This window comes from Pseudoliparis swirei, chromosome 6 (assembly GCF_029220125.1).
Source record: "Pseudoliparis swirei isolate HS2019 ecotype Mariana Trench chromosome 6, NWPU_hadal_v1, whole genome shotgun sequence".
Lineage (NCBI taxonomy): Eukaryota > Metazoa > Chordata > Actinopteri > Perciformes > Liparidae > Pseudoliparis > Pseudoliparis swirei.
Window position 1 is genome coordinate 771,951 of NC_079393.1, and position 16,550 is coordinate 788,500.

The 16,550-nt window shown below is 46.2% G+C and overlaps 1 protein-coding gene across 1 annotated transcript; it reads right to left on the reverse strand.

Moving 5' to 3' along the window:
- Positions 1-560: 560 nt before the first annotated feature.
- Positions 561-16,310, reverse strand: LOC130194902 (basic proline-rich protein-like). Its single transcript, XM_056416110.1, has 3 exons — positions 16,230-16,310; positions 1,486-2,600; positions 561-624 (listed from the first exon to the last, which is right to left on the reverse strand). The coding sequence occupies exons 1-3, from the start codon at positions 16,308-16,310 to the stop codon at positions 561-563; spliced, it is 1,260 nt and encodes a 419-aa protein (XP_056272085.1).
- Positions 16,311-16,550: the final 240 nt, after the last annotated feature.

Genomic DNA, 16,550 nt, shown 5'->3' on the forward strand with positions numbered 1-16,550 from the left:
CACGAACATGTTGAGGATGCTCCAATCACAGAGCAGCAGTAAAGCTGAAGACGCATGTCGTCCATCTTCAGTCCGCTGGTCGTCTCCGTGACAACGAGCTGCGGGCCGAGACGCGCCATGCGGGGAGTTCTTTTTAGGGAATTACAGAAAGAATTTTGGCTCTGGGGTCGAAAACTTCAGTCAGATTGTGAATGCGGAAGAATTTTTGAGAAAAAGAAGAAACAAACGTTCGGGACACCGAGAAGAATTAAAAACATATTCCAGCCAATGGAAATGCTCCCTGGAATGAGGAAGTGAAGAACCAGAATCCATCCCAGAGGACTGGTGGGGGGCGGTGCCCCTGAACACCTCAGGTCAGTCCGTCACCTTGCATTCAGGAAAGTAGACAACGAATAATACATGAGCCATTATAACCATGGTTAAGCTAGCTACGAGCTACGAGCGCCACGGTCTGCTCTCCGCTGGTTGTTCTGGCTCCGCCCACAACAGCTGCATTGTTTTGGTGTGCATTTAAAAAAAATTGGTTTCCTGGTAATCAAATTTGAATGAAACTTTATTTCTCACAGGTCTGGTGGGTGCAGACGCTCCGACTCTCCCGGTGCATGCTGGGTCGCCTCGCTGCATCTGGAGGATGAAACGAACAAAAACAAGAAAAGAACAGGAGCCGCATGTTTGGGAAGAATGTGGAACGATCTCTGAGGAACAAGTGCACAGATTTCTAAAATCGTCTGTCAGACATCTGGATCTGAACTTCATGAACATCCCGGAGAACGAGACGACCTCCAGTCAGTTGTTTTATTTACATTTATATCACCAAGAAAACATCCCATAGAAATGAAACTCAACATTAATTATAACGATCACATAAAAACAATATAAAGGTCTCGGTACTGATTCGCGTTGAGTTTGTTAAAGTGAATGTTCTGGTTTAATAATTCATAAATCATTCTCGTCTTCCCTTCCTGGAGTCACTTCAAGAGGTCAACGTGTTCCTGCTCAGGGTCAAAAGGCTGCCGGCGCTCTTAAGGGAAGGTCATACGTAAAGGGGGAGGAGCTACCGGGCGGTCTTTGGAGACGAAAGAAGCAGACAGACAGACAGACAGGTCCCCCTGTTAGTGGAGCTGTCTGCAGTCCATGGAGCCTCCAATGGGGATCTATGATCACTGAAGTCATTGTTCTCACTGAAGTGGATTCTCCATTATTCCGATGACGTGACGGGACGTTTATTATTAACGTTCCTATAACGTATTAAATATGGTTTAGTTACATTTCACCGAGCAAAACACATTTATATCGTTATTCTTTTTATAGGGCTTTTGTGGTTTTGGTGTTCTCCCAGTTTCCCCAGTGGATCCCAGTTCCCCTAGTGGATCCCAGTGGATTCCAGTTCTCCCAGTGGATCCCAGTTCCCCCAGTGGATCCGGCCAGAGGGCGGACGAGGTCGGGAATGCATCGTCGTATTTTAACTGCAACCCGGCCACCAACCGCCGAGCAGACACGGGACTGACAGGTCTGGACAGGCGCCCCTGGTGGTGGGAACAGGTCTGGACAGGCGCCCCTGGTGGTGGGAACAGGTCTGGACAGGCGCCCCTGGTGGTGGGAACAGGTCTGGCCAGGCGCCCCCTGGTGGTGGGAACAGGTCTGGACAGGCGCCCCTGGTGGTACAGGTCTGGCCAGGCGCCCCCTGGTGGTGGGAACAGGTCTGGACAGGCGCCCCTGGTGGTGGGAACAGGTCTGGACAGGCGCCCCTGGTGGTGGGAACAGGTCTGGACAGGCGCCCTGGTGGTGGAACAGGTCTGGACAGGCGCCTGGTGGTGGGAACAGGTCTGGACAGGCGCCCTGGTGGTGGGAACAGGTCTGGACAGGCGCCCTGGTGGTGGGAACAGGTCTGGACAGGCGCCTGGTGGTGGGAACAGGTCTGGCCAGGCGCCCCCTGGTGGTGGGAACAGGTCTGGACAGGCGCCCCTGGTGGTGGGAACAGGTCTGGACAGGCGCCCTGGTGGTGGGAACAGGTCTGGCCAGGCGCCCCCTGGTGGTGGGAACAGGTCTGACAGGCGCCTGGTGGTGGGGAACAGGTCTGGACAGGCCCTGGTGGTGGGAACAGGTCTGGCCAGGCCCTGGTGGTGGGAACAGGTCTGGACAGGCGCCCTGGTGGTGGGAACAGGTCTGGACAGGCGCCCTGGTGGTGGGAACAGGTCTGGACAGGCGCCCCTGGTGGTGGGAACAGGTCTGGACAGGCGCCCCTGGTGGTGGGAACAGGTCTGGACAGGCGCCCCTGGTGGTGGGAACAGGTCTGGCCAGGCGCCCCCTGGTGGTGGGAACAGGTCTGGCCAGGCGCCCCCTGGTGGTGGGAACAGGTCTGGACAGGCGCCCCCTGGTGGTGGGAACAGGTCTGGACAGGCGCCCCTGGTGGTGGGAACAGGTCTGGCCAGGCGCCCCCTGGTGGTGGGAACAGGTCTGGACAGGCGCCCCTGGTGGTGGGAACAGGTCTGGACAGGCGCCCCTGGTGGTGGGAACAGGTCTGGACAGGCGCCCCTGGTGGTGGGAACAGGTCTGGACAGGCGCCCCCTGGTGGTGGGAACAGGTCTGGACAGGCGCCCCTGGTGGTGGGAACAGGTCTGGACAGGCGCCCCTGGTGATAAGGGCGGTCTTCCTTCTCGTCATGCGATGGGTTGGAAAGCCCCGTGTGAATATCTTTTATATAGTGAATGCTTTTGGCCGTCATTGTTAAAATGTGTCATCGGGTTTCGATGGATAAATCATTGAATCCATGCCCCCCCCCCCCCCGTGCCTAATGTGGGGGCTTTGTATGAAGACGTATAGGAATGTCCCTGCTCACTGTACATCAGGCCTCTATGTGCCCTCTGAGCCGCTCACGACTCTGGAAGCGTCGTACGAGACGGGCTCATGCGACGGTGATGAAAGAACAGATTGTTGGGGACCAGACGCCCGCCCCCCCCCCCCCACCCCGGAGCCCGGTGACATCACTTTACCATTAGACGCTGGCCCGGCCACGCGGTGCGTCTGTTACTGTCTGAATGTCAAGCTATTCAAAAATAACTGGTTCACACTGCGGTGACAAATCCAGCCAACGGGCACCAGGAGAACACAGGACACGCCCCCCAGGGTCTGGAGGGACAGCAGAGACGCACTGATGAAGAGTTGGGCTAATGGTACTAATGTAGTCCACCTGTGTGGCCCACGTACTAATGTAGTCCACCTGTGTGGCCCACGTACTAATGTAGTCCACCTGTGTGGCCCACGTACTAATGTAGTCCACCTGTGTGGCCACGTACTAATGTAGTCCACCTGTGTGGCCCACGTACTAATGTAGTCCACCTGTGTGGCCCACGTACTAATGTAGTCCACCTGTGTGGCCCACGTACTAATGTAGTCCACCTGTGTGGCCCACGCACTAATGTAGTCCACCTGTGTGGCCCACGTACTAATGTAGTCCACCTGTGTGGCCCACTTACTAATGTAGTCCACCTGTGTGGCCCACGTACTAATGTAGTCCACCTGTGTGGCCCACGTACTAATGTAGTCCACCTGTGTGGCCCACGTACTAATGTAGTCCACCTGTGTGGCCCACGTACTAATGTAGTCCACCTGTGTGGCCCACGTACTAATGTAGTCCACCTGTGTGGCCCACGTACTAATGTAGTCCACCTGTGTGGCCCACTTACTAATGTAGTCCACCTGTGTGGCCCACGTACTAATGTAGTCCACCTGTGTAGCCCACGTACTAATGTAGTCCACCTGTGTGGCCCACGTACTAATGTAGTCCACCTGTGTGGCCCACGTACTAATGTAGTCCACCTGTGTGGCCCACGTACTAATGTAGTCCACCTGTGGCCCACGTACTAATGTAGTCCACCTGTGTGGCCCACTTACTAATGTAGTCCACCTGTGTGGCCCACGTACTAATGTAGTCCACCTGTGTGGCCCACGTACTAATGTAGTCCACCTGTGTGGCCCACGACTAATGTAGTCCACCTGTGTGGCCCACGTACTAATGTAGTCCACCTGTGTGGCCCACGCATACTAATGTAGACCACCTATGTGGCACACCTACTAGTGTAGACCACCTGTGTGGCCCACGTACTAATGTAGTCCACCTGTGTGGCCCACGTCTAATTCACCTGTGTGGCCCACTAATGTAGTCCACCTGTGTGGCCCACGCACTAATGTAGTCCACCTGTGTGGCCCACGCACTAATGTAGTTCACTTGGGTGGCCCACGTACTAAAGTAGTCCACCTGTGTGGCCACATCATCTAATGTGGTCACCTGTGTGGCCCATTACTAATGTAGTCCACCTGTGGCCCACGTACTAATGTAGTCCACCTGTGGCACGTGACTATGTAGTCCACCTGTGTGGCCCACGACTAATGTAGTCCACCTGTGTGGCCACGACTAATGTAGTCCACCTGTGTGGCCACTTACTAATGTAGTCCACCTGTGTACACGTATCAATGTAGTCCACCTGTGTGGCCCACGTACTAATGTAGTCCACCTGTGTGGCACTTACTAATGTAGTCCACCTGTGTGGCCCACGTTAATGTAGTCCACCTGTGTGGCCCACATGTAGTCCACCTGTGTGGCCACGTACTAATGTAGTCCACCTGTGTGGCCCACGCATGCTAATGTAGTCCACCTGTGTGGCCCATTACTAATGTAGTCCACCTGTGTGGCCACGACATCTAATGTAGTGGCCACCTGAATGTACGCACTAATGTAGTCCACCTGTGTGGCCCACGTACTAATGTAGTCCACCTGTGGCCCACGCACTAATGTAGTCCACCTGTGTGGCCCACGTACTAATGTAGTCCACCTGTGTGGCCCACGACTAATGTAGTCCACCTGGCCCACGCTAATGTAGTCCACCTGTGTGGCACATCACATGTAGTCCACCTGTGTGGCCCACGTACTAATGTAGTCCACCTGTGTGGCCCACGACTAATGTAGTCCACCTGTGTGGCCCACGTACTAATGTAGTCCACCTGTGTGGCCCACGTATCTAATGTAGTCCACCTGTGTGGCCCACTTACTAATGTAGTCCACCTGTGTGGCCCACTTTACTAATGTAGTCCACCTGTGGCCACTTACTAATGTAGTCCACCTGTGTGGCCCATTACTAATGTAGTCCACCTGTGTGGCCCACGCATAATGTAGTCCACCTGTGGCCCACGTACTAATGTAGTCCACCTGTGTGGCCCACGACCAATGTAGTCCACCTGTGTGGCCCACGTACTAATGTAGTCCACCTGTGTGGCCCACGTACTAATGTAGTCCACCTGTGTGGCCCATTACTAATGTAGTCCACCTGTGTGGCCCACGACTAATGTAGTCCACCTGTGTGGCCCATCGTTAATGTAGTCCACCTGTGTGGCCCACGTACTAATGTAGTCCACCTGTGTGGCCCACGTACTAATGTAGTCCACCTGTGTGGCCCACGACTAATGTAGTCCACCTGTGTGGCCCACGACTAATGTAGTCCACCTGTGTGGCCCACGTACTAATGTAGTCCACCTGTGTGGCCCACGACTAATGTAGTCCACCTGTGTGGCCCATGACTAATGTAGTCCACCTGTGTGTACATACTAATGTAGTCCACCTGTGTACGCATCTAATGTAGTCCACCTGTGTGGCCCATGCATCTAATGTAGTCCACCTGTGTGGCCCACTGACTAATGTAGTCCACCTGTGTGGCCCACGCATCTAATGTAGTCCACCTGTGTGACATCTAATGTAGTCCACCTGTGTGGCCCACGCACTAATGTAGTCCACCTGTGTGGCCCACGTACTAATGTTGTTCACCTGTTCACATGACATCTATTGTTCATCTAGTCACATGACATATATTGTTCATCAGGTCACATGACATCTATTGTTCATCTGGTCACATGACATCTATTGTTCATCTGGTCACATGACATCTATTGTTCATCTAGTCACATGACCTCTATTGTTCATCTGGTCACATGACATCTATTGTTCATCTGGTCACATGACATCTATTGTTCATCTGGTCACATGACATCTAATGTTCATCTGGTCACATGACATCTATTGTTCATCTGGTCACATGACATCTATTGTTCATCTGGTCACATGACATCTATTGTTCACCTGTTCACATGACATCTATTGTTCATCTAGTCACATGACATATATTGTTCATCAGGTCACATGACATCTATTGTTCATCTGGTCACATGACATCTATTGTTCATCTGGTCACATGACATCTATTGTTCATCTGGTCATGACATCTATTGTTCATCTGGTCACATGACATCTATTGTTCATCTGGTCACATGACATCTATTGTTCATCTGGTCACATGACATCTATTGTTCATCTGGTCACATGACATCTATTGTTCATCTAGTCACATGACCTCTATTGTTCATCTGGTCACATGACATCTATTGTTCATCTGGTCACATGACATCTATTGTTCATCTGGTCACATGACTCTATTGTTCATCTGGTCACATGACATCTATTGTTCATCTGGTCACATGACATCTATTGTTCATCTGGTCACATGACATCTATTGTTTATCTGGTCACATGACATCTATTGTTCATCTGGTCACATGACATCTATTGTTCATCTGGTCACATGACATCTATTGTTCATCTGGTCACATGACATCTCTTGTTCATCTGGTCACATGACATATATTGTTCATCTGGTCTCATGACATCTATTGTTCACCTGGTCACATGACATCTATTGTCCATCTAGTCACATGACATCTATTGTTCATCTGGTCACATGACATCTATTGTTCATCTGGTCACATGACATCTATTGTTCATCTGTTCACATGACATCTATTGTTCATCTAGTCACATGACATCTATTGTTCATCAGGTCACATGACATCTATTGTTCATCTGTTCACATGACATCTATTGTTCATCTGGTCACATGACATCTATTGTTCATCTGGTCACATGACATCTATTGTTCATCTGGTCACATGACATCTATTGTTCATCTCACATGACATCTATTGTTCATCTGGTCACATGACATCTATTGTTCACCTGGTCACATGACATCTATTGTTCATCTGGTCACATGACATCTATTGTTCATCTGGTCACATGACATCTATTGTTCACCTGGTCACATGACATCTATTGTTCACCTCTGTTCACATGACATCTATTGTTCATCTGGTCACATGACATCTATTGTTCACCTGGTCACATGACATCTATTGTTCATCTGGTCACATGACATCTATTGTTCATCTGGTCACATGACATCTATTGTTCATCTGGTCACATGACATCTATTGTTCACCTGGTCACATGACATCTATTGTTCATCTGGTCACATGACATCTATTGTTCATCTGGTCACATGACATCTATTGTTCATCTGGTCACATGACATCTATTGTTCATCTGGTCACATGACATCTATTGTTCATCTGGTCACATGACATCTATTGTTCATCTGGTCACATGACATCTATTGTTCATCTGGTCACATGACATCTATTGTTCATCTGGTCACATGACATCTATTGTTCATCTGGTCACATGACATCTATTGTTCATCTGGTCACATGACATCTATTGTTCATCTGGTCACATGACATCTATTGTTCATCTGGTCATGACATCTATTGTTCATCTGGTCACATGACATCTATTGTTCATCTGGTCACATGACATCTATTGTTCATCTGGTCACATGACATCTATTGTTCATCTGGTCACATGACATCTATTGTTCACCTGGTCACATGACATCTATTGTTCATCTGGTCACATGACATCTATTGTTCATCTGGTCACATGACATCTATTGTTCATCTGGTCACATGACATCTATTGTTCATCTGGTCACATGACCTCTATTGTTCACCTGTTCACATGACATCTATTGTTCATCTCGTCACATGACATCTATTGTTCATCTGGTCACATGACATCTATTGTCCATCTGGTCACATGACATCTATTGTTCATCTGGTCACATGACATCTATTGTTCATCTGGTCACATGACATCTATTGTTCATCTGGTCACATGACATCTATTGTTCACATCTGTTCACATGACATCTAGTTCACCTGTTCACATGACATCTATTGTTCATCTGGTCACATGACATCTATTGTTCATCTGGTCACATATTGTTCATCTGTGTGACATCTATTGTGGTCACATGACATCTATTGTTCATCGAGTCACATGACATCTATTGTTCATCTGGTCACATGACATCTATTGTTCACCTGTTCACATGACATCTATTGTTCATCTGGTCACATGACATCTATTGTTCATCTGGTCACATGACATCTATTGTTCATCTGGTCACATGACATCTATTGTTCATCTGGTCACATGACATCTATTGTCCACCTGAGTCACATGACATCTAACATCTATTGTTCACATGACATCTATTGTTCATCTGGTCACATGACATCTATTGTTCATCTGGTCATGACATCTATTGTTCATCTATTGTTCATCTGGTCACATGACATCTATTGATCATCTGGTCACATGACATCTATTGTTCATCTGGTCACGACATCTATTGTTCATCTGGTCACATGACATCTATTGTTCATCTGGTCACATGACATCTATTGTTCATCTGGTCACATGACATCTATTGTTCATCTGGTCACATGACATCTATTGTTCATCTGGTCTATCACATGACATCTATTGTTCATCGTCACATGACATCTATTGTTCATCTGGTCACATGACATCTGTTCACCTGTCACATGACATCTATTGTTCATCTGGTCTCATGACATCTATTGTTCATCTGGTCACATGACTCTATTGTTCATCTGGTCACATGACCTCTATTGTTCATCTGGTCACATGACATCTATTGTTCATCTGGTCACATGACATCTACTGTTCATCTGGTCACGACATCTATTGTTCATCGTCACATGACATCTATTGTTCATCTGGTCACATGACATCTATTGTTCATCTGGTCACATGACATCTATTGTTCATCTGGTCACATGACATCTATTGTTCACCTGGTCACATGACATCTATTGTTCATCTGGTCACATGACATCTATTGTTCATCTGGTCACATGACATCTATTGTTCATCTGGTCACATGACATCTATTGTTCATCTGGTCACATGACATCTATTGTTCATCGTCACATGACATCTATTGTTCATCTGGTCACATGACATCTATTGTTCATCTGGTCACATGACATCTATTGTTCATCTGGTCACATGACATCTATTGTTCATCTGGTCACATGACATCTATTGTTCATCTGGTCACATGACATCTATTGTTCATCTGTCACATGACATCTATTGTTCATCTGGTCATGACATCTATTGTTCATCTGGTCACATGACATCTATTGTTCATCTGGTCACATGACATCTATTGTTCATCTGGTCACATGACATCTATTGTTCATCTGGTCACATGACATCTATTGTTCATCTGGTCACATGACATCTATTGTTCATCTGGTCACATGACATCTATTGTTCATCTGGTCACATGACATCTATTGTTCATCTGGTCACATGACATCTATTGTTCATCTGGTCACATGACATCTATTGTTCATCTGGTCACATGACATCTATTGTTCATCTGGTCACATGACATCTATTGTTCATCTGGTCACATGACATCTATTGTTCATCTGGTCACATGACATCTATTGTTCATCTGGTCACATGACATCTATTGTTCATCTGGTCACATGACATCTATTGTTCATCTGGTCACATGACATCTATTGTTCATCTGGTCACATGACATCTATTGTTCATCTGGTCACATGACATCTATTGTTCATCTGGTCACATGACATCTATTGTTCATCTGGTCACATGACATCTATTGTTCATCTGGTCACATGACATCTATTGTTCATCTGGTCACATGACATCTATTGTTCATCTGGTCACATGACATCTATTGTTCATCTGGTCACATGACATCTATTGTTCATCTGGTCACATGACATCTATTGTTCATCTGGTCACATGACATCTATTGTTCATCTGGTCACATGACATCTATTGTTCATCTGGTCACATGACATCTATTGTTCATCTGGTCACATGACATCTATTGTTCATCTGGTCACATGACATCTATTGTTCATCTGGTCACATGACATCTATTGTTCATCTGGTCACATGACATCTATTGTTCATCTGGTCACATGACATCTATTGTTCATCTGGTCACATGACATCTATTGTTCATCTGGTCACATGACATCTATTGTTCATCTGGTCACATGACATCTATTGTTCATCTGGTCACATGACATCTATTGTTCATCTGGTCACATGACATCTATTGTTCATCTGGTCACATGACATCTATTGTTCATCTGGTCACATGACATCTATTGTTCATCTGGTCACATGACATCTATTGTTCATCTGGTCACATGACATCTATTGTTCATCTGGTCACATGACATCTATTGTTCATCTGGTCACATGACATCTATTGTTCATCTGGTCACATGACATCTATTGTTCATCTGTTCACATGACATCTATTGTTCATCTGGTCACATGACATCTATTGTTCATCTGGTCACATGACATCTATTGTTCATCTGGTCACATGACATCTATTGTTCATCTGGTCACATGACATCTATTGTTCATCTGGTCACATGACATCTATTGTTCATCTGGTCACATGACATCTATTGTTCATCTGGTCACATGACATCTATTGTTCATCTGGTCACATGACATCTATTGTTCATCTGGTCACATGACATCTATTGTTCATCTGGTCACATGACATCTATTGTTCATCTGGTCACATGACATCTATTGTTCATCTGGTCACATGACATCTATTGTTCATCTGGTCACATGACATCTATTGTTCATCTGGTCACATGACATCTATTGTTCATCTGGTCACATGACATCTATTGTTCATCTGGTCACATGACATCTATTGTTCATCTGGTCACATGACATCTATTGTTCATCTGTTCACATGACATCTATTGTTCATCTGGTCACATGACATCTATTGTTCATCTGGTCACATGACATCTATTGTTCATCTGGTCACATGACATCTATTGTTCATCTGGTCACATGACATCTATTGTTCACCTGTTCACATGACATCTATTGTTCATCTGGTCACATGACATCTATTGTTCATCTGGTCACATGACATCTATTGTTCATCTGGTCACATGACATCTATTGTTCATCTGGTCACATGACATCTATTGTTCATCTGGTCACATGACATCTATTGTTCATCTGGTCACATGACATCTATTGTTCATCTGGTCACATGACATCTATTGTTCATCTGGTCACATGACATCTATTGTTCATCTGGTCACATGACATCTATTGTTCATCTGGTCACATGACATCTATTGTTCATCTGGTCACATGACATCTATTGTTCATCTGGTCACATGACATCTATTGTTCATCTGGTCACATGACATCTATTGTTCATCTGGTCACATGACATCTATTGTTCATCTGGTCACATGACATCTATTGTTCATCTGGTCACATGACATCTATTGTTCATCTGGTCACATGACATCTATTGTTCATCTGGTCACATGACATCTATTGTTCATCTGGTCACATGACATCTATTGTTCATCTGGTCACATGACATCTATTGTTCATCTGGTCACATGACATCTATTGTTCATCTGGTCACATGACATCTATTGTTCATCTGGTCACATGACATCTATTGTTCATCTGGTCACATGACATCTATTGTTCATCTGGTCACATGACATCTATTGTTCATCTGGTCACATGACATCTATTGTTCATCTGGTCACATGACATCTATTGTTCATCTGGTCACATGACATCTATTGTTCATCTGGTCACATGACATCTATTGTTCATCTGGTCACATGACATCTATTGTTCATCTGGTCACATGACATCTATTGTTCATCTGGTCACATGACATCTATTGTTCATCTGGTCACATGACATCTATTGTTCATCTGGTCACATGACATCTATTGTTCATCTGGTCACATGACATCTATTGTTCATCTGGTCACATGACATCTATTGTTCATCTGGTCCCATGACATCTATTGTTCATCTGGTCACATGACATCTATTGTTCATCTGGTCACATGACATCTATTGTTCATCTGGTCACATGACATCTATTGTTCATCTGGTCACATGACATCTATTGTTCATCTGGTCACATGACATCTATTGTTCATCTGGTCACATGACATCTATTGTTCATCTGGTCACATGACATCTATTGTTCATCTGGTCACATGACATCTATTGTTCATCTGGTCACATGACATCTATTGTTCATCTGGTCATGACATCTATTGTTCATCTGGTCACATGACATCTATTGTTCATCTGGTCACATGACATCTATTGTTCATCTGGTCACATGACATCTATTGTTCATCTGGTCACATGACATCTATTGTTCATCTGGTCACATGACATCTATTGTTCATCTGGTCACATGACATCTATTGTTCATCTGGTCACATGACATCTATTGTTCATCTGGTCACATGACATCTATTGTTCATCTGGTCACATGACATCTATTGTTCATCTGGTCACATGACATCTATTGTTCATCTGGTCACATGACATCTATTGTTCATCTGGTCACATGACATCTATTGTTCATCTGGTCACATGACATCTATTGTTCATCTGGTCACATGACATCTATTGTTCATCTGGTCACATGACATCTATTGTTCATCTGGTCACATGACATCTATTGTTCATCTGGTCACATGACACTTATTGTTCATCTGGTCACATGACATCTATTGTTCATCTGGTCACATGACATCTATTGTTCATCTGGTCACATGACATCTATTGTTCATCTGGTCACATGACATCTATTGTTCATCTCACATGACATCTATTGTTCATCTGGTCACATGACATCTATTGTTCATCTGGTCACATGACATCTATTGTTCATCTGGTCACATGACATCTATTGTTCATCTGGTCACATGACATCTATTGTTCACCTGTTCACATGACCTCTATTGTTCACCTGTTCACATGACATCTATTGTTCATCTAGTCACATGACATCTATTGTTCATCTCGTCACATGACATCTATTGTTCATCTGGTCACATGACATCTATTGTTCATCTGGTCACATGACATCTATTGTTCATCTGGTCACATGACATCTATTGTTCATCTGGTCACATGACATCTATTGTTCATCTGGTCACATGACATCTATTGTTCATCTGGTCACATGACATCTATTGTTCATCTGGTCACATGACATCTATTGTTCATCTGGTCACATGACATCTATTGTTCATCTGGTCACATGACATCTATTGTTCATCTGGTCACATGACATCTATTGTTCATCTAGTCACATGACATCTATTGTTCATCTAGTCACATGACATCTATTGTTCATCTGGTCACATGACATCTATTGTTCATCTGGTCACATGACATCTATTGTTCATCTGGTCACATGACATCTATTGTTCATCTGGTCACATGACATCTATTGTTCATCTGGTCACATGACATCTATTGTTCATCTGGTCACATCATCTATTGTTCATCTGGTCACATGACATCTATTGTTCATCTGGTCACATGACATCTATTGTTCATCTGGTCACATGACATCTATTGTTCATCTGTTCACATGACATCTATTGTTCATCTGGTCACATGACGTCTATTGTTCATCTGGTCACATGACATCTATTGTTCATCTGGTCACATGACATCTATTGTTCACCTGTTCACATGACATCTATTGTTCATCTAGTCACATGACATCTATTGTTCATCTCGTCACATGACATCTATTGTTCATCTCGTCACATGACATCTATTGATCATCTGGTCACATGACCTCTATTGTTCACCTATTCACATGACATCTATTGTTCATCTAGTCACATGACATCTATTGTTCATCTGGTCACATGACATCTATTGTTCATCTAGTCACATGACATCTATTGTTCATCTGGTCACATGACACCTATTGTTCATCTGGTCACATGACATCTATTGTTCATCTGGTCACATGGCATCTATTGTTCATCTAGTCACATGACATCTATTGTTCATCTGGTCACATGACATCTATTGTTCATCTGGTCACATGACATCTATTGATCATCTTGTCACATGACATCTATTGTTCATCTAGTCAAATGACATCTATTGTTCACCTGGTCACATGGCATCTATTGTTCATCTGGTCACATGACATCTATTGTTCATCTGGTCACATGACATCTATTGTTCATCTGGTCACATGACATCTATTGTTCATCTAGTCACATGACATCTATTGTTCATCTAGTCACATGACATCTATTGTTCATCTGGTCACATGACATCTATTGTTCATCTGGTCTCATGACATCTATTGTTCATCTGGTCACATGACATATATTGTTCATCTGGTCACATGACATCTATTGTTCATCTGGTCACATGACCTCTATTGTTCATCTGGTCACATGACATCTATTGTTCATCTGGTCACATGACATCTCTTGTTCATCTGGTCACATGATATCTATTGTTCATCTGGTCACATGACATCTATTGTTCTATCCATCCTGGAGGGGGATCCTCCTCTGTTCTCTCCTGAAGGGTTCTGAACCATCCATTCTCATCCGCTTATTGGGTCGGGTCTTGGGGGCAGCAGACCCAGCAGGTCGACCCAGACTTCCCTCTCGCCCGCAACATTTTCCAGCTCATTCTGGGGGATCCCGAGGCGTTCCCAGGCCAGCCGGGAGATGTAATCCCTCCAGCGTGTCCTGGGTCTTCCCCGGGGTCTCCTCCCAGTAGGACGTGCCTGGAAAACCTCTAACGGGAGGCGTCCAGGAGGCATCCGAATCAGATGCCCGAACCACCTCAGCTTTTGATGTGAAGGAGTAGCGGCTCGACTCCAAGCTCCCTCCTGATGTCCGAGCTCCGTACTCTATCCCTCAGGCTGAGCCCGGCCACCCTACGGAGGAAACTCATCTCGGGCGCTTGTATTCGCGACCTCGTTCTTTCGGTCACTACCCAGAGTTCGTGACCATCGGTGAGGATTGGAACGTAGACCGACCAGACGGTCCGGTACAGCGCCTGTTTTACTGCTGCAGCCGCACCGATCCGCCAGTCGATCTCCGGCTCCATCTGACCCTCACTCGTGAACAAGACCCCGAGATGCTTGAACTCCTTCGCTTGGGGCACTCTGTCCCACCTGGAGGATCAGTCCACCGGTTTCCGGCAGAGCACCATGGCCTCAGATGTGGAGGTGCTGCCTCTCATCCCCGCCGCTTCACACTCGGCTGCAAAACGCCCCAGTGAGTGCCGGAGGTCACGGTCTGAGGACAATAGTCTGCAAACAGCAGAGAGGCGATCACTGAGACCCCCAAATCGGACCTGCTCCACCCCCAGGCTGCGCCTAGATATCCTGTCCATGAAAATCACAAACAGGACCGGTGATGAAGGGCAGCCCTGGTGAGACCAACACCACCGGGAACGTGTCTGACTTACTGCCGAGGATGCGAACACAGCTCCTACTGCAGGGTACAGAGACCGGATAGCCCGTAGCAACGGGTCCGGAACCCCAGACCCCCGCAGCACCCCCCACAACAATTCCCAAGGGACCCGGTCCAAAGCCTTCTCCAAGTGCACAAAGCACATGTAGACTGGTTGGGCTCCCAGGACCCCTCCAGGACCCTTGCGAGGGTGAAGAGCGGGACCCAGTTCCACGACCGGGATGGAATCCGCACTGCTGGTCTTGAACCTGAGGTTAGACCAGCGGTCGGAGCCTCCTTTCCAGTACCCTGGTTCTGAACCCTTTTTCCTAATTCTTGGGAGCTGTTCCTGATCTGATGTGAGGTCCTGGGTCAAAGGTTAAAGGTCAGGGATGTCTATGTGGTTGCAGCGCCCTCTGAGGGGAGTTTGTAATGTGTGATGTATATTGGGCTACACTGAATTGAATTGTTTGACATGCTGTGAGATGCTGAGCTCCCCCCCCCCCCTCTGTACATGTGTTCAGGTCCACTAATCTGTGTTCTTGGCGTGTTCTTGGCATGTTCCTGGAGTCTTGGCTCTCTCCATGTATGAAGGGAACATCTGGACCGTGGCTGCTGGATTCAGTCCCAGTTCTATGCTATGAGCTGCTGCTGGTGCCCACCCAGAGGCTCTCCCCGGGTCCCTTCCTGTTGACGAGGTTGTTCCAGCGCTCTCCGTGTGGGGGAATGTTGTCCCTCCACATTACTGTTTTAAATACAAAGACCTGCTCCGTATGAAATGTTCCCAAAACAACTTGTTGACCCTCCGGTGGGGATCCCCGCTCTGTGGACACGTAGAGGTGAAGCTGGAGGTCTGGGATGCACATGGAGCAGCTTTGAAGGGTAGGGAGGGAGGAAAGGAGATGCTTGATGCAGAAAGGGAGTGAAGGAGGCCACAGAGAAGCTGAGAGGCTCGATACCTCATTCCATTAGCTCGGCCATTA